Source organism: Octopus sinensis, linkage group LG14 (genome assembly GCF_006345805.1).
Source record: "Octopus sinensis linkage group LG14, ASM634580v1, whole genome shotgun sequence".
NCBI lineage: Eukaryota > Metazoa > Mollusca > Cephalopoda > Octopoda > Octopodidae > Octopus > Octopus sinensis.
Window position 1 is genome coordinate 51,882,024 of NC_043010.1, and position 20,058 is coordinate 51,902,081.

Consider the following 20,058-nt stretch of genomic DNA (forward strand, 5'->3'; position numbering starts at 1 on the left):
GTAGAAACACTGCCAGATCAGACTGGAGCCTGGTGCAGCCTCCTGGCTTACCAGACCCTGGTCGAACCGTCCAACTCGTGCTAGCACGGAAAACGGACATTAAACAATGATGATGATTTTGAAACTGGATAGTGTATGATCTGGTAGAAAATTGGCTACTATTTTTAGTAAGTCTAGCAACCACAGAGGGTATGAGTAGACATGAGTTCGATGTATGGTGAAGTATAATTAACTTTTGTTGTTTATATTGTTAGCAGCAACAGCAGGAGCACTATTAAACTAATGTTTTGTTAATTAGCAATGCAGAATCTACCCATTTCCATCAAATATCATACTTCAGTCCTCAGGGAAAGTAGTCTCCTTCTTCTGGAAACTAGAATTGGGCATTGGACCTACTAGCCACTTTTATAAAACTAACAACAACAACAAAGGTAATAATAATATATTAATCTTTTCTACTGGAAGTACAAGACCTCAAATTTGAAGGAAGGGATTAAGTCGACCCTAATGCATAGCTGGTACTTATGTAATTGACCCCAAAAGGATGAAAGGGAAAGTTGACCTTTTCTCTTTGTGTTTTCATGTTTGGATTAACTATATATATATATATGTAGGTCCCGGTTGAGTCGGGGTTAACCACAGTAAATAAGGTACTCAATACATAGCAGAGTAAATTAATTTATTTTATAGAAGGAGCTTCTACAGCACTAGAACTGTTTCATTCAAAAGAAATCATCAGGAAGCTCGATGATTTCTTTTGAATGAAACAGTTCTAGTCCTGTAGAAGCTCCCTCTATAAAATAAATATATATATATGATAATGATGATTTGCATATTCATTTTTAATACATTCCAGAAGATTTGAATGTGTGAATAAGCTAATTACTGTCGTGTTTCACCATTGGTGAACAACTTCTTTCAGACGAATATGTGTTCATAACACACTCAAATCATTAGTTTAAAGGGACTTTGAGACATCCAGTGTTTTGACATCATTGTGTCTCATCAACCAAAGCTACCCTGGACTATTGAATCCAACAAGAGTTTGTGGCTCTCATTCATAACTTCAGCAGAAAATTATTAGCTGAAATGTTCCGATATCTGCCAACCAATAATAATAAGTCAGAACAATGACTTGTATATTTATTCTTAATAACATTCTGGCAGATTTGAATGTCAGTTTGTTAATTACTGTTGTATTTTCTTCATTAGCAAACAGTTGCTCCTTTCAAATGAATGGAAACGCCTTGCTAAATAGAACTATATTATGTAATATAAGAGTTGGTTCACCCTTGGCATCAATCACATTGTTAATACATTGTGGAATTGGTTCATACAAATTCCGAATGGTTGTTAGGGGAATTTTGAACCACCCTTCAACTAAAAACCTGTTTTAGCCCTTTCAATAGCAATGGCTGAGGGAAGCAGTCCTTCACTTGTTGCTCAAAAATGCACCATAAATATTTAGTTATATTGAGATCTGGTGATTGTGGAGGAGTGGGGGCAATCCAAATTGCTTACTTCTTTTCTATGCTCTTCATACTAAGTTTGAATAACATTAGCCAAAGAGAATCAGTGCATTATGAACTCGGAAGATTGTACAACCATCAGGGAACTATGTCTGTACCATATGAGCATCATCAGCCAAAATACTCAAATACTCAAGGCGGCGAGCTGGCAGAAACGTTAGCACACCGAGCAAAATGCTTAGCGGTATTTCATCTGCTGTTACGTTCTGAGTTCAAATTCTGCTGAGGTCGACTTTGCCTTTCATACTTTCGGGGTCGAAAAATTAAGTACCAGTTATGCACTGGGATCGATGTAATCGACTTAATCCCTTTGTCTGTCCTTGTTTGTCCCCTCTATGTTTAGCCCCTTGTGGGCAATAAAGAAATAAGAAACGTTAGCACGCCGGGTGAAATGCTTAGCGGTATCTCGTCTGCCACTACGTTCTGAGTTCAAATTCCGCCGAGGTCAACTTTGCCTTTCATCCTTTCGGGGTCAATAAATTAAGTACCAGTTACGCACTGGGATCGATGTAATCGACTTAATCCCTTTGTCTGTCCTTGTTTGTCCTCTCTGTGTTTAGCCCCTTGTGGGTAGTAAAGAAATAGGTATTTAGTCTGGTGTCAATCTAATTGACTGGCCCCTTCTCCAAAAATTTCGGGCCTTGTGCCTAGAGTGGAAAAAAATATTTCTTTCCTTCAAGGCAGCAAGCTGGCAGAAACGTTAGCACGCCGGGCGAAATACTTAGCAGTATTTCGTCTGCCGTTACGTTCTGAGTTCAAATTTCGCCGAGGTCGACTTTGCCTTTCATCCTTTCAGGGTTGATAAATTAAGTACCAGTTACGTACTGGGGTCAATGTAATTGACTTAATCCCTTTGTCTGTCTTGTTTGTCCCCTCTGTGTTTAGCCCCTTGTGGGCAATAAAGAAATAAGAAAAGATTAGTTAGTTTAAAAAAGCAGTTTCCATTATTTTGTCAACTTCCGTATGTGTATAAGTTTGTATGTGAATGTGAATTCATGTGTATCTTCATACATGTGTAAATGTAAGCATTTTTACCTCAATAACTGATAATTTTCCTTTAACCCTTTCATTACTGTATTTATTTTGAGATGTTCTTCGTTTCTTTCAATTACTTTAAATATAACAAAGAATTTAGTAGAATAACTTAGTTGTCATTAAGCTGGTTTTAGGAACATATATTGTGATTAAGGTTTGGAAGAAGATTTTAATTCAAAACTTATGAAAACAAGACATTTGTACTACAGAGCCAGAGGTGGCTTCAGCCGAGTTGGTAATGAAAGGGTTAAAAGAATGTAATCCATAACTACCTTTCAACAAACCATCACAACCATTGAATTTTCTCTTCTTCTTGTGACATGACTACATCCATTAAATCTGATTGGTTCCTTGCAGCAGGTTTTAGCCAAGTTTAGCTGGAGAATTGCTTACCAAGTTATGAAAATGCTGGTTCATGACAGTAGGTTTGTTCCAAAACAGGAAAAACAATTCGCTAATATACCAACACAGATGAATGCCAGTAGTCAACTGCATTTTTCCATATTATCTTCTTATTGTCAGTTTGAGACATGAGAATATCATCTTTTAAAATAAAATCTCTTTTGTCACTTTTTGAAAAATATAAATAAATAAATCCATTTCCTTAACTTAATATTCCAACTCAGTCTCAAAAATGTCTATACCTATTTATCCGAAACAAAGTTACAATGCATTTTTTAAGCTAAAAAATACTTTTTTTTTTGTTCTTTTTGTTAAAATCTTTGCTGAAATTCTTCAGAATTTTTTTTTTTTTTTTTGAACTGTGATAAGAGGATTACTGACACTTTGCCAATCAGATGGTTTATGATTTCACAAGAGACTAACTAACTGTGTAGTTGGATGCATTGGATTTAATCTTTTACTCTTTTACTTATATCAGTCATTTGACTGTGGCCCTGCTGGAGCACTGCTTTTAGTCAAGCAAATCGACCCTAGGACTTATTCTTTGTAAGCCTAGTACTTATTCTATTGGTCTCTTTTGCCGAACCGCTAAGTTACGGGGACGTAAACACACCAACATCAGTTGTCAAGTGATGTTGGGGGGACAAACACAGACACACAAACGTATACACACACACACACATATATATATATATACACATACATACATACGACAGACTTCTTTCAGTTTCAGTCTACCAAATCCACTCACAAGGCTTTGGTCAGCCCAAGACTATAGTAGGAGACACTTGCCCAAGGTGCCACTCAGTGGGACTGAACCCGGAACCATGTGGTTGGTAAGCAAGCTACTTACCACACAGCCACTCATTCTGCAGTTGATAACAAGAAAAGCTAAATTTCGTGAATATGGTAACTGGCTTTAGGCACCACATAGATTACACTACAGCTTACAGAGAAAGTTGAAATGGCTGTACCACCAAGTTTTATGTTATAATGAATCTGAGTTACCCTAAAAGGTCATGCACCTTTTAACCAGACTAAATAAGGATCTTATTTAACTTAAATTACATTTTTAAAATAACCAAAAAATTGGAAGAAATTTGTTTGAATGACTATCTTCTTTATTATTAAGCTAGTGTTATCATCAGCATCATCATCATTGTCATTTTAATATCCCACGCTTTGGTCATCCCAAGGCTATAGTAGAAGACACTTGCCGAAGGTACCACGCAGTGTGACTGAACCCGGAACCATGTGGTTGGTAAGCAAGCTACTTACCACACAGCCATGATGGTTGTGGTTATGGTGATGGTGGTAGTGGTAGTGGCATCAGTGGTGGTAGTCTTTATAGCAGTAGTAGTGGTGGAGAGAGAGATTAAAGGTCATGCAGTGATGGTGATGGGGAAGGTGGTGATGATGATGGTGGTGGTGAAGGTTATTATATTACATTGCCAATGTAATTTAAGACCACACAGGACAATGACAAGTATTATGAAGGGACATGTATGGCCTTAGTATTTCAGGTTATTTATCCTTTTTCTAACTATTTATTAGTTTTCTTTTTTTTTATTTGACACTTTGGTGGAATTTTTTTATGTTTATTTATATTTTTATGTTATTGTTCTTTTTTTTTGTTTATATTATTTTTACATGTCAATAGGGAGCCTCTGTGTAGGCAACCAACCTGCTAGAAAGATCTCTCTTTTAAATAACCCACTATGCAAAAAAAAATGGTGGAGGTGCAATGGCCTCCAGTAGTTAGGGCAGCGGAGTCACGGTCAGAGGATTGCGGTTTCAATTTCCAGACCAGGCGTTGTGTGTGATTATTGGGTGAAAACACCTAAAAGCTCCACGAGGCCCCAGCAGTGGGGGTGGCGACCCCTGTTGTACTCTATCGCCACAACTTTCTCTCACTCTCTCTTCCTGCTTCTTGAGTAATGTTGCGATGGACTGGCATCCCGTCCAGCTGGGGGGAACACATATGCCACAGAAACCATGAAACTGGGCCCATAAACCTGGCTAGGCTTGAAAAGGGTGACATTTAAATGTATGCAAATAATGGAAAGACACTTGATAATGTGGTCCTAGATGCATACTGACTGAAAAATAGTTGAGGTGGTCATAGGACTGGATTGGTTAGCGTTAGGAAGGGCATCCAGATGTAGAAACATTGCCAGATCAGACTGGGCCTGGTGCAGCCTTCTGGCTTCCTAGACCCCAGTTGAACCGTCCAACCCATGCTAGCATGGAAAGCGGACGCTAAACGATGATGATGATGGCTATAGTTTTGAAACAGTGATTTTTAAGTAAGTATAGTTATGATTTTAAATACAATCTGAAAAAAGTTTAAATGTGGGAACCTGTAGGAAAACTGGTTTTCCAATTAAAAACTTTAACCACTTGAATACAAAAATTCCTTTTCTCCCCACCCAAAAGGTCACTAAGTGGGGAATAAAATATATTGAATCCTAATCAAATAAGACTGACCACAGTGAAACAAAAGCCACGCCTCCTTCACCTCCCCCTTCCTCTCATACTTTTTTCTTCTTTCTTTTCCCTTTCTCCACAAACTCCCAAAACACACTCCTACTTTCTTTTCTCTATCTTCACTATCTCACACTCTCTCACCCCTGCACTTTACTTTCTAATTTGTTCCCTCCTCTCTCTCTCTCCCTCTCTCGCTCTCTCTCTCTCTCTCTCTCTCTCTCTCTCTCTCTCTCTCTCAAACATCATCAGTTTCAATTGTATATAAAAAGGCAAAGTAAACTTACTATAAGCCACTTTTTTGATAAATCTGATAACAGAAGAAAGTGCTAAAAGTGGAAATAGGAATACATATAATCATTCAATATTCTGGCTACCTTGTTATTCTCAATATATATATATATATATATATATATATATATATATATATATCTCAATATATATATATATATAATATATATATATATATATATATATATGTATGTATAATATAAATAATATATAAATATATGCATATATACATACATATATGTACGTACCTACACCTATATGTACATGTACATGCATATATGGGTACAGGACATCAAAAAAACGTTGAACACAATGAGAAACCAAAACCATAAAATAAAAACCTGGAAACAAACTTTTTTTCAAACAACGAAAAACAGAGTACGAGACATACAACACAAGGAATATTCCCCTTCTTCAGTTGTCCCTGTTTTGTCTACTCCATGTTTTGAAGGTAAGGACAAGGTGCGACTTCATTGAAACAGTCCTTCCCACAAAGTAAATTAAATAAAATTTGGGGTTTTTTGCAGAGGAGTAAAAGTGGTAACAAGAACAGGACAGTATATATGTGTATATATATATATATATAGGCACAGGTACAGATGCGTGGTAAGAATCTTGCTTCCCAACCACATGGTTCTGGGTTCAGTTCCACTGTGTTGCATCTTCAGCAAGTGCCTTCTACTATAGCCTCAGGCCTACCAAAGCCTTGTGTGTGGATTTGGTAGATAGAAACTGAAAGAAGCCCACTGTGTGTGTGTCTTTGCATCTGTCCCACCACCACTGAAAACTGGTGTTGGTGTGTTTATGTCCCCATAACTTAGCAGCTCAGCAAAAGGAACCAACATAATAATTACTAGGCTTTAAAGATATAATTTCTGTTGTTGATTTCTCTGACTAAAACCCTTCAAGGCAGTGCTCTAGCATGGCCACAATCAAATGACTGAAACAAGTAAAAGATAAAAGAGATATATTTATATATACCATTATCATCATCATCATTTAACATCCATTGTCCCTGCTGATATGGGTTGGTCAGTTTGACTAGGGCTGGTAAGCTGAGGTTTTGCATCAGATTCCAGTCTAATATGGCATGTTTCCTACAACTGGATGCCCTTCCTAGTGCCAACAACTCCAAGAGTGTAATGGGTGCTTTTAGGTGCCAGTTTCATGACAGCAGTATCTGTCACAACTATGATTTCACTCAGCTTTATGGATCTTTCTTCTCAAGCACAACATATTGCCAAAGGTCTTTGTCATTTGCTCTCTGAGGCCCAGCGCTTGAAAGGTGTTTTTTATGTGCTACTGGCATGATTGCTAGTTCCACAACACCAGCATTGGCCGCATTACCTCATATATATATATATACATATATATATGTATTAAGAGTTATCGCCAAGCTAATATGGCAGCCCAGAAATATAGGACGAATGCTGCCATTAATTATCTCCAAGAGGTCATCGCCTCTAGCTAGTTATGTGATACACGAACCTGTGTCCATTATAACCGTCAAACAGGGGAAGTCAGCCGCTTCCCCTTGCCAGTCAGACATCTGCAGACTAGTTTCAGGGTATTTGCCCCTTATCAATGTAGAGCAGCCGAACCCAAAAGGCATCGCTACTGACCGTCTGTTCGAAGGATTATTTACCTAAATTCAGTGGAATACATCCACTGGTTTCCAAAAATAGAAATATTGATATTTCTAATTCTCTCTAGAGGAAACTACGGCAGCGGTACTGGATATTAATAGTTATCACCAAGCTAATATGGCAGTCAAGAAATATAGGATGAATGCTGCTGTTGATTAGCCTTCACTTTGACGATAACTATTAATATCCAGTACCGCTGCCGTAGTCTTCTTTAGAGAGACTTAGAAATATCAATATTTCTACACATATATACATATATATATATATATATAGGTGCAGTTTTGATATTAGTTCATGGATCCCCAATAGTATCCTTTCTTGACCTCCAGGGGTCTATGAACCACCAAGCTGGGAGTTTCTGACATAGAAAATGCCCCTATCATTCATTTTTTGTCAGTTGCCTTTTATTTTGAAATTATTTTTGTCTTATTTTGTATTTTTATTTTTTTTATTGTTGGTTTTAATTTTTTTTTAGGTGACCCTAACTGTCCGTCATTTGCTGTCTCACATGGGTGGTATTCGTCACTACGACAGGACGTATATAGATAAGGATGCTGATAAAACTAGTAACGATAACTCTAAGGTGAGGACTGGATTCCTTAAAGAGTCATGATTGCTTTCTAATTTTTTTATACACACATACATACATATATTGGGTGGTTGAAAAGATGCATGGGCATTATTAGATGAACCCCAATTTCAACTGTGCATAGTTGGAAGAAAAAAAGAACCAGGAACAAAATTAGCTTATGGGAGACCCAACTTTACATGCAGGACCTAGGGTGAAATTTTGAGACTTTTTAATTGTTTTTCTATATGCCATCAAATGCACGTGTGTGTGTGCATGTGTGTTTGTGTGTGTGTAGGAAATATCCTAAAGGTTAAATCCAATTTTAATTCACCTGAAGAACCAATTTCAACTGTGCATAGTTGGAAGAAAAAAAGAACCAGGAACAAAATTAGCTTATGGGAGACCCAACTTTACATGCAGGACCTAGGGTGAAATTTTGAGACTTTTTAATTGTTTTTCTATATGCCATCAAATGCACGTGTGTGTGTGCATGTGTGTTTGTGTGTGTGTAGGAAATATCCTAAAGGTTAAATCCAATTTTAATTCACCTGAAGAAAATAGTTTTTTTACATGATGTAATTGATCTGTTCATCAATAAAAATCATGGCCGAAACAGCTGTAGTGAACCACCGCCCATTTGTGTTGTATATATATATATATATATATGGAAGAAGGTTTGAAAATGCAATTTTAAAGATGTTTATTCACTTAACCGGTTTCACTTTTTTAGAAAAAGATTTATTTAGAAAAAGTAAAATGCAAAGCTTTGTATAAGCTTTGTTGTGTTAAGTACTGGTTGTCACAAAAGTATTAAAATACAGATATACATTCTTTGATAATAATAAGAAAATGTTAAAAACAGCTTACAAGAAAGTATTTAAGAAAATATTCAACAAAAAGTATTAGGAGTTCAATAAAAATCATGTTTGTTTGGTAGTATATATATACACAAAAGGATATATATTGAAGAGTTTACAAAGAATTTGAGAGGAACCAACCTGTCCTCCGAGCATTTTTTATTTTGTGTGTAGCTAAGGATTGTTTGCTATTTTAAGGGACAGTGTGGGAGGTTGGTTGAAGTGGGGGGAAGGAAGAGTAATGTGGAATTAAAAGGGTTTTTTTTGTTTCTGGATTATTCTGTCATGGTTCAGTGGTTTTTGGGACTGGTCTTAGAGGTCAGAAAAGATAATGGAGCCTGGTGTGACTCCTGGCCTTATCAGCTCTGGCCAAACTGTCCAACCCATTCAAGCATGGAAAATGGATGTTAAATGATGATGGTGATGATGATGAGGATTACTTATTTTCATGTTTTTGCTTTATTTTTTTATGTTTTGTGTCTGTGTTTCTCTTTTACTAGGATGATTCAAAGAGTACCAATAGCACTGCAACCAAGAACAACACTGCCACCAAGAACAACAACACTGCCACCACCAATAACAACAACACTAACAACAACAACAACAACACTAACAACAACAACAACAACAGCAAGGAACTTGCTAAACTATCTGAATGTTCAAACAACAGCGACTACAAAATGGAGGAAATGTATCTGAAAAAGACCTTCAAAAATGTTGACGAATCCCTAACGCTCTTCAAGGATGACCCTCTTGTTCACAAACCAGGTAATTTGATTGTTTTTAAAATATTCTTATTTCTTTATTGTCCACAAGGGGCTAAAGATAGAGGGGACAAACAAGGACAGACAAAGGGTTTAAGTCGATTACATCAACCCCAGTGCATAACTGATACTTATTTAATCAACCCTGAAAGATGAAAGGCAAAGTCGACCTCGGCAGAATTTGAACTCAGAATGTAACACCTGACGAAATACTGCTAAGCATTTTTGGGGAAGGGGCCAGTCAATTAGATTTGACACCAGACAAAATACCTATTTCTTTACTACCCACAAGGGGCTAAACACAGAGAGGACAAACAAGGACGGACAAACGGATTAAGTCGATTATATCAACCCCAGTGCGTAACTGGTACTTCATTTATTGACCCCGAAAGGATGAAAGGCAAAGTTGACCTCGGCGGAATTTGAACTCAGAACGTAAAGACAGACGAAATACCTATTTCTTTACTACCCACAAGGGGCTACACACAGAGAGGACAGACAAGGACAGACAAACAGATTAAGTTGATTATATCGACCCCAGTGCATAACTGGTACTTCATTTATTGACCCCGAAAGGATGAAAGGCAAAGTCGACCTCGGTGGAATTTGAACTCAGAACGTAAAGACAGATGAAATACCTATTTCTTTACTACCCACAAGGGGCTACACACAGAGAGGACAGACAAGGACAGACAAACAGATTAAGTTGATTATATCGACCCCAGTGCATAACTGGTACTTCATTTATTGACCCCGAAAGGATGAAAGGCAAAGTCGACCTCGGTGGAATTTGAACTCAGCACGTAACGGCAAACAAAATACTGTTAAGCATTTCACCCAGCATGCTAACGTTTCTTATTTCTTTATTACCCGCAAGGGGCTAAACATAGAGGGGACAGACAAGAACAGACAAACGGATTAAGTCGATTACATCAACCCCAGTGCGTAACTGGTACTTAATTTATCGACCCCGAAAGGATGAAAGCCAAAGTTGACCTCGGTGGAATTTGAACTCAGAACGTAATGGTAGACGAAATACCAGTAAGCATTTCATCTGGCGTGCTAACATTTCTACCAGCTCGGCGCCTTAAAATATTCTGTTATATGTTGCTTAAAAAATTTCTTAAAACTGTCACTGTTCTTGGTTGGTTTATAATTCAGAGAAGCTTCTACTTTTTCACAAAAACCTAGCACAGTTCTTCTTTTGTTTTTTTTTTCTTCAATCTTTTATTCTTTTTAATTTGTTTCAGTCACAGGATTGCAGCCATGAATGGTGCACTGCCCTGAAGGGTTTAAGTTGATCAAGTCGAGCCTAGTGCTTACTTTTCGATTCTGATACTTATTCTATTGTTCTCCTTCACTGAACTGCTAAGTTATGTGGAGGAAAACAAACCAACACCGGTTGTCAAATGGTGGGATGGGAGACAAGCACAAAAGTGCACATGCATACACACACACGGCAGCCTTCTACAATTTCTGTCTAGCAGTAAAAAGAAAACATAGATGCAAAAGATATTTTTTAAAAATTAATTATGGAAACAAGTACTCATCACCACCACCACCACCACCATCATCATCATCATCATCATCTTCATAATTTAACATTCATTTTCCTTGCTGGCATGGGTTGGATGGTTTGACCAGAGCTGGTAAGGCAAGGGGCTGCACCAGGCTCCATTGTCTATTCTGGCATGGTTTCTATGGCTTGATGCCCTTCCTAATGCCAACCACTCCACAGAGTGTACTGGGTGCTTTTTATGTGGCACCAGAACCAGTGCTTTTAATTCGACACCCACACCAGTGCTTTTTATGTGGCACCAGCACTATTTATGTGGCACTAGCATGAATGCTTTTTATGTGGCACTAGTATCACTGCTTTTTATGCGACACCAGCATCAGTGTTTTTAATGTGACACCAACATAAATGCTTTTTATGTGAAACCAGCATCAGTGCTTTTTATGTGGAACCAGCATCAGTACTTTTTACATGGCACCAGCACCGATATCTGTTCTGCTGTGGCAGACAGGTCTTCTTCTTGAGTACTAGTGAAGCAGATGGTTCTAATGAATATATATTGTTGCAGGTGCAACTATATGGTTAAGAAGTTTGTTTTAGAAGAAACACACAAGTCTTCCACAATTCCCATCTACTCAATTTTCTCATTAGGATTTCACTCCTTATGCCTTTAGTAGAAAGGATTATCATTTTTAAGATGGCAAGCTGGCAGAATTGTTAGCATGTTGGTTGAAATGCTTAGCAGTATTTTGTCTGTCTTTACGTTCTGAGTTCAAATTCCACTGAGGTCAACTTTGCCTTTCATCCTTTCGGAGTCAATAAAATAAGTACCAGTTGAACACTGGGGTCAGTGTGATTGACTTATCCCCTTCTCCCAAAATTGTTGTCCTTGTGGCAAAATTTGAAACCATTATTATTATTATTATTTTTATGGCAAGTAAGGCGGCAAGTTGGCAGAATCATTAGTACGCCGGACGAAATGCTTAGCGGTATTTCATCTGCTGCTACGTTCTGAGTTCAAATTCTGCCAAGGTCGACTTTGCCTTTCATCCGTTCGGGGTCGGTTAACTAAGTACCAGTTATGCACTGAGGTCGATATAATCGACTTAATCCGTTTGTCTATCCTTGTTCATCCCCTCTGTGCTTAGTCCCTTGTGGATAGTAAAGAAATAGGTATTTCGTCTGTCTTCATCTTCTAAGTTCAAATGCTGCCAGGGTCGACTTTGCTTTTCATCTTTTCAGGGTCGATAAATTAAGTGCCAGTTACACACTGGGGTCGATGTAATAGACTTATCTCCTACCCCCCCCCCAAAAAAAAAACTTCAGGCTTTGTGCCTATAATAGAAAGGATTATTATGATGGCAAGCTGGCAGAATTATTAGCACACCACACAAAATGCTTGGCAGCATTTCTTCTGGTTTTACATTACTGTTATCTTCTGTCATTCATCTAGGCAGTAAGTTTCTGTATACAACACATGGCTGGACATTGGTGAGTGCTGTCTTGGAGAAATCTTCAAATATATCTTTAACGAAGATGATGCCCTCAGTGTTCAGAGACCTCGGACTTCACAACACCTACCTGGACAGGAATAAACCCATCATATATAACAGATCCAGGTGAGGAGAAACTCTTCCTTATTACTTATTATTATGGAATTTTTATCACTTCTTTTTAAAATCTTTTTTTACTTGTTTTCAGTCATTGGACTGTGGCCATGCTGGGTCACTGCCTTGAAGGGTTTTACTCAAACAAATTGATCCCAGGAGTTATTTTATTTTTTCTTTAGCTTAATATTTATTCTAGTGGTCTCTTTTGCCAAACTTGGAGATTACGGGGATGTAAACAAACAAACACTGGTTGTCAAGCATTGATGGGGAGCAAATGAAACACAAACACAATGACATACACACACTTAGATATCAATGTATTGGGGTTTTTTTCAGTTTCCTTCAACCAAATCTACTCACAGGGCTTTGGTTAGCCTGGGGCTATAATAGAAGACACTTTCCCAGGATCCTGCCATGCAGTGGGACTGAACCCCAAACCACACGGTCACTGATCTTGTTAGGAGAAAAACAATTAGTTTTAAATCTCTGAGCGAGAAATAAGTAGTAACAATACTACAGAGTAAAGTCTATTTTCCAATATAAAGTGACAGTCCTGATTGTGATGGTGTTACTACCTTCTTTAGCCCCAGGAAAGCATCTTTTTCAGCTGGCTATCAATGTGCAACTGTGTCCTGATACTTTGAACAAGGAATACCTGTGGACCAATGGTATCTTCATTGGCACAAGATCACTTTTGGCTAGAGATGGCAGAACTAGGTCGTGTTCAAGAGAAATTTAAAACTAATCATTTTTCTCCTTACAAGATCAGTGACTGTGTGTCACTTTAGAAGTATATACCTCAAGTGAAGCCTAGTGGTGCCATCTCTAACCAAGGTTATCCTGTGCCAATGAAGAGAAATGATCCAGAAACCATTGGTCCGCAGGTATTATTTAAGGCTGAGTGGGGACATTAGCTCCCTTGCTCGAGGTGTCACACAAATGGCACCCATGCCAGTGGAATGTAAAAGCACCCATTTCACTCTTGGAGTGGTTGACATTAGCAAGAGCATCCAGCCATAGAAACGATGCCAAATCAGACTGGAGTCTGGTGCAGCCTTCCAGCTTGCCAGCCTAGGTCAAACCGTCCAACCCATGCCAGCATGGACAATGGATGCTAAATGATGATGATGAATTGTAATAAATATGTGTAAATGTAATAAAAGGAAAAAAATTTAAAGTGCATATAGATTTTTGGCCTACCCTGTATATACAGGGGTTGGGCAAAATAATGGAAACACCTTAAAATTTCAAACAAATTTATTTTAGTATGGGGTAGGACTAACTTTGGTAGTAATTACAGCTTGAATTCTATGAGGTATGGACTCATACAAAGTTGTTCATTCTTCAGCTAAAACAGTCTCCATTTCTTGTAGTGATGATGGTGGAGGACATCAACTCATTTGTTTTTCTAAAATGCACCATAAATTTTCAATAATTATCTCGTTACTGCCCACAGGGGGCTAAACATAGAGGGGACAAACAAGGACAGACAAAGGGTTTAAGTCGATTACATCGACCCCAGTGCATAACTGGTACTTATTTAATTGACCCCAAAAGGATGAAAGGCTAAGTCGACCTTGGTGGAATTGAACTCAGAACGCAACGACAGCCGAAATACTGCTAAGCATTTCACCCGGCATGCTAACGTTTCTGCCAGTTCACTGTCCTAAATGTTCGATAATACTGAAATCTGGGAACTGTAGTGGCCAGATAAGATGTTCAACTTCACTAGAATGTTCTGCCATTCAGTAGCAACTTTAGCTGTGTGAATTAGTGCATTATCATCCTGAAAGATTGTGTTTCCCTCCGGAAACAGTTCCGCAACCATAGGATGAATTTGAGCAGATTAAATACTTAAATAATCTTGACTATTAATTCTGCCATGAAGGGAAACCATTGGGCCAGCAGATTTCCAAGATATAGCCCCCCCCCCTCCCACGATCCATGTTTAACAGTTGGAAGAAGATAGTCTGGGTCAAATGCTTCTTTTGGCTATCTTCACATGTATACTCGGCCGGTGGTCAGAATTAAGGTAAAGGATGACTTGTCTGAGAAAATAACATTCTTCCACTGCTCTAGGGACCAATTCTGTAGGTTTTTACTCCACTCTAAATGCTTTGCAACGTTTGTTTTTGAAAGTAGTGGTTTTCTGATTGCAGCCATCCCATGAAATCTGGCTTTGTACAGCTCCCAGTGAACAGTTTTTGTGGAAACATATATATATATATATATATATATATACACTTATACCAGTGTTGTAGTTTCAGCAATTAGCACACTCTGTGACAGCCACCACTGTATGCCACTACTTCTTACACACTTTCTACCTACATACTTTTCTATCTATCTATTATTTCAATCCTGCTTTATACCTGTTTTTATTTATGTATTCCTCTCAGGTTCTACAGTTTTTCAGAGAAAGGACAAGTGGTTAATGCTCCCTACGTTGATAATTCTTACAAATGGTCTGGTGGTGGATTCCTTTCAACTGCTGAGGACTTGATAAAATTTGGAAATGCCATGCTGTACAGCTTCCAGTTTGATGACTCTGGTGATAGCACATCTCCTTTGAATACAAAAACAGAAGGACAAAGTGCACAAAACAAGAACAGCAATGAAGCCAGGTTGAAGGGCTATCTGAAGCGCAAAACAATGTTGAATCTGTGGAAACCTGTCGAAGGGACCAATACTTCTGCGGCCCCTAATATTTATTATGGCCTTGGTTGGAGTGTTATTCCTCTCAAACATGAGCATGCTTATTGCTTGAAGAACCGTTTCTGTGCTTTCCATACTGGGAATGCTATTGGTTCTAGTAGCATTTTGCTTATGTTACCTCGAGATTCACTGCAAACGGAAGCTAACCCTCCCAAAGGAGTGGTAGTGGCTGCCATCTGCAATATTGGTGATGTTAGTTTACGTAAATTAGCCATATCTGTAGCTGATCTGTTTGATCGGGTATAGGAGTTTGGTGTTGTTACTGAAAGGACAAATGAAAGGGAAATCGAAGTCAGGAAGAAAATTTGGAAGAAACAAAGTAAACTTGAAGGAAAGAAAGAAAATCTAAATGAATGAAAAAGTAAATAATTGTAAGAAAGAAATAATGAACGAAAGGCTGAAAGAAAGAAATTAAAAAAAAACAACAAAGCAATAAAATTAATAACAAATAAGAACATTTACTTTATTTCATTTTCAGTAAGACCCTGTGCAAGCATGGCTGTGTTGTTAAGAAGTTTGCTTTGCAATTGCATTGGTTTCAGGTTCAGTCTTACTGCAAGTGTCTTTTATTTACTATAACCCCAAGTCGACCAAAGCCTTGCGAAAACATCTTTCCAAGGTGCTGCATAGTGAGACTGAACCTGAAACTACATGGTTGCGAAGTGACTTCTTAACCACATAACCATATATCTGCATCGAAGGAGTAACGGGATTAAATATCGTTTATTGTTTTATCATAATGTGCTAACGAACGCGATAGAAGAGATGTTTGAATTGGACTCGTTATATCATTGGTGCTGGGCTTTGTTTTTATTCTGTCTTTCTCTCTGGCAGCTGGGAAGGGGTCAACATGATAGCCTGATGAAATCTGAATTATCATTTTAATGTCCACTTTTCCATGCTTGCTTGGGGCAGATGGAGTTTAGTGAGGCAATACTTGCCTGTTTCTAAGCAAGGTAATATTCCCCCATGGCTAGATATGTTTACACACATTTTTGTAAAAGAATGATGCTAGGAAGGGCATCCAACCGTAGAAACAATGCCAAATCAGACTGGAACCTGGTGCAGCTCTCTCTCTCTCTGGCTTATCAGTTCCAGTTAAACCATCCAACCCATGCCAGCATGGAAAGCAAATGCTAAATGATGATGATGATGATGATGATGATAATACATACATACATATATATATATATATATGAAAGAAAAAGGCATTCAGAATGCTAGATGGTTGTAAAAAAATATATATTTATTTACATGTCACATATTATTTCTTCATATTTTTTAGCACTTTCAACTACTCCTGTAGTTTCATCAGAAATATGACGAGACTGCAAGAGTTGTTGAAAGTGCTATAAAAAAATGAAGAAATAATATGTGATATGTAAATAAATATATATTTTTTTTTTACAACCATCCAGCATTCTGAACGCCTTTTTCTCTCATATATATTAAATCTGTACATCACCCCCAATACTTCTAACATATATGTACATATATACATATATAACCCATGCTAGCATGAAAAACGGATGTTAAACAATGATGATGAGATATATAAAGAGAGGGATAGACAGGCAGCTATATATATACATATATCTTTTGGCACTGTGTATCAATTATGATGATAATTAACAATGGATTAAATTACCATTTTCTTCTGAAGATCTGGTGTTTCAAGTTCATTATGCAATTTCTGAACAACACACTAACACGTGTAAAGATTATGTAATTTATGATGTTATAATAAAAAGATAAACTAAATTTCCTGTTTTATTCTGTTCTCCTATATATCTATATAGATAGATGTGTATGTATATATATATATATACACACCTAGCATTCTTTCAATAGTTAATCTATCTTTCCTTCTATTTGTCACCCTCCTACCTTCTTAGAACATATTCTGTGCATATCAGGCAACACATATCAAAGATGGTTAATATTGTTTATAGTAATTCTGTTCTTAGTGTATCAATTGTTTTTTCCTTTTTTCCAAATCTAATAATACAAATGCAAATTCAACAATAAAGTCAGACTGAAGTTGCTTTATGTTTAGAAATAGCTTAAAGTTTGTATGTTTATAGTTATGGCAAAGTGTGAGTTTCAGTGCTATGACAGCAACTACCATGTACCACTACTTATCTGTCTGTTCGTCTATCTATCTATCATCCATCAGTCTATCTCTACATCTTTGTTTGTCTATTTCAGTCTGTCTGTCTCTCCATCTCTTTGTCTGTTTCTCCATCTATCTTTCCATCTACTTATCAATCTATCTATTTACTGGTCTGACTCTTTATCCATCTGTCTGTCTAACTCTCCATCTATCTATCAATCTATTACCTTTCTATCTTTCCCTCTATCTTGCTATCTATCCATCCAATTATCTATCTGTCAATCAATCAATCCTGCTTTATACCTGTGTTTATGTATTCCTCTCAGGTTCTACAGTGTCTCAAAGAATGGACAAATGGTTAATGCTCCCTACATTGACAATTCTTACAAGTGGGCTGGTGGTGGATTTCTTTCAACTGCTGAGGACTTGATAAAATTTGGAAATGCCATGCTGTACAGCTTCCAGTTCGATGATAATGTATCACCTTTGAGTACAAAAACAGGACAAGGTATGCAAAACAAAGAGGAAGCCAGGTTGAAGGGCTATCTGAAGCGCAAAACAATGTTGGATCTGTGGAAACCTGTTGAAGGGGCCAAAGTCTCTGAAGCTAATGATATTTACTATGGACTTGGGTGGGAGCTAATTCCTTTCAAACATGAGCATGCTTATTGCTTGAAGAACCGTTTCTATGCTTTCCATACTGGGAATGCTGTTGGTGCTAGTAGCATTTTGCTTATTTTACCTCGAGATTCACTGCAGTCAGAGACTAACCCTCCCAAAGGAGTGATAGTGACTGCCATCTGCAATATTGGCGAGGTTAGTTTGCGTAAATTGGCCTTGTCTGTAGCTGATCTGTTTGATCGGGTATAGGAGTTTGGTGTTGTTACTGACTAACTGAACGAAAGACAACGAAAGAGAAATTGAAGTAAAAAAGAAAGAAAATTTGGAAGAATGAAAGGAAAATTGATGAAGAAATAAAGAAAAATGACAAAGAAAATTTAGAAGAATGAAAGAAAAAATAATAAAGAAAAAGAAAATTGATAAAGAAATAAAGAAAAATGATAAAGAAAATTTGGAAGAGTGAAAGAAAAAATGGTGAAGAAATAAAGAAAAATGATAAAGAAAATTTGGAAGAATGAAAGAAAAAATGATAAAAAAAATTTGGAAGGATGAAAGAAAAAATGATAAAAAAAATTTGGAAGGATGAAAGAAAAAAATGATAAAAAAAATTTGGAAGGATGAAAGAAAAAATAAGGAAATAAAGAAAAATGATAAAGAAAATTTGGAAGAATGAAAGAAAAAATGATTAAAGAAATAATGAAAAATGATAAAGAAAATTTGGGAGAATGAAAGAAAAAATAAAGAAATAAAAAAATGATAAAGAAAATTTGGAAGGATGAAAGAAAAAATGATAAAGAAATAAAGAAAAATGATAAAGAAAATTTGGAAGAATGAAAGAAAAAATAAGGAAGAAAGAAAATCTAGAAAAAAAATGGAAGAAAACATAAGAAAATTTGACAGAATGACAGAAAAAATAAGAAGAAAGAAATAATAAATGAAAGAAAAAATAAGAAGAAAGAAATAATGAATGAAAGAAATAAAAACGAAATTAATAGTCAAAAAACAATAACAGCATTTGATCTCATTTTCATTAAGAATTATGACCATATTATAAATGTGGTGATAGGAGTAAATGTGGTTTATTGTTTTCTTATAATGTAATAACATTGTGGAAGTGATGTTTCAGTTGAATCTTGTTATAATCCTGGTATTGATCTTTGTTATATTGTCTTTCTCTGTTGCACCTGAGAAGGGACCAGCATGGTAAACCCTATTGAATTTGAATCACTTTAAAAATTTATTTTTTTAATAAAGTTAGTCATTCCTGACCAAAGATATTCCAGCTGTGGCCACCCCATCTTAATCTTTTTTTTTTAACATAGTCTATCTAAGACTATATTGTTTAATGTGTTCTTCCCGTTGCTGTTTGTTTGTTTGTTGAGCAAAGCAGTCTTCGTCCGAGAGCTCGCAAGATCGCGCCTCAGGAGAAGTCCAAAACGTGGTCCTTTGCTATTCGTAAGAGCCGCAGAAGAGAAAGCAGGTCAGCCCCCGACACCCAGAGCATCGACGGATGGATGAATGTGCATCCAGGCTCAGCGGTTGCGTAAGTAGTCGGGGATAAGAAACAGGAAGAAAGAGTGAGAGAAAGTTGGAGCGAAAGAGTACAACAGGGGTCGCCAGCACCCCCTGCCGGAGCCTCGTGGAGCTTTAGGTGTTTTCTCTCAATAAACACACACAACGCTCGGTCTGGGAATCGAAACCGCGATCCTCCAACCGCAAGTCCGCTGCCCTAACCACTGGGCCATTGCGCCTCCACTCCCGTTGCTGTTGTTTAGCGTCATGATCAAAGCCATTCCAGTTGTGGCCTTTTCACCCTTAGTATGTCCTTTTTGCTTACAAGGTGACCCCACCAGTGCTAGTACCACAAAGAGCACCTAGTACACTCTGTAAAGCTTCATCATCAT

The 20,058-nt window shown here is 37.3% G+C and overlaps 1 protein-coding gene across 1 annotated transcript in view; it reads left to right on the forward strand.

Moving 5' to 3' along the window:
- The window catches only part of LOC115219349 (serine beta-lactamase-like protein LACTB, mitochondrial), a 29,210-nt gene extending 10,665 nt beyond the window's left edge, over window positions 1–18,545 (forward strand). The window contains exons 4-9 of the mRNA XM_036509384.1: window positions 7,863–7,970; window positions 9,316–9,583; window positions 12,549–12,714; window positions 15,105–15,663; window positions 17,084–17,145; window positions 17,860–18,545. Coding sequence (XP_036365277.1) covers window positions 7,863–7,970; window positions 9,316–9,583; window positions 12,549–12,714; window positions 15,105–15,663; window positions 17,084–17,145; window positions 17,860–18,403 — 1,707 coding nt within the window. The 3' untranslated portion in view covers window positions 18,404–18,545. The remainder of the gene's footprint in view (window positions 1–7,862; window positions 7,971–9,315; window positions 9,584–12,548; window positions 12,715–15,104; window positions 15,664–17,083; window positions 17,146–17,859) is intronic.
- Window positions 18,546–20,058: the final 1,513 nt, after the last annotated feature.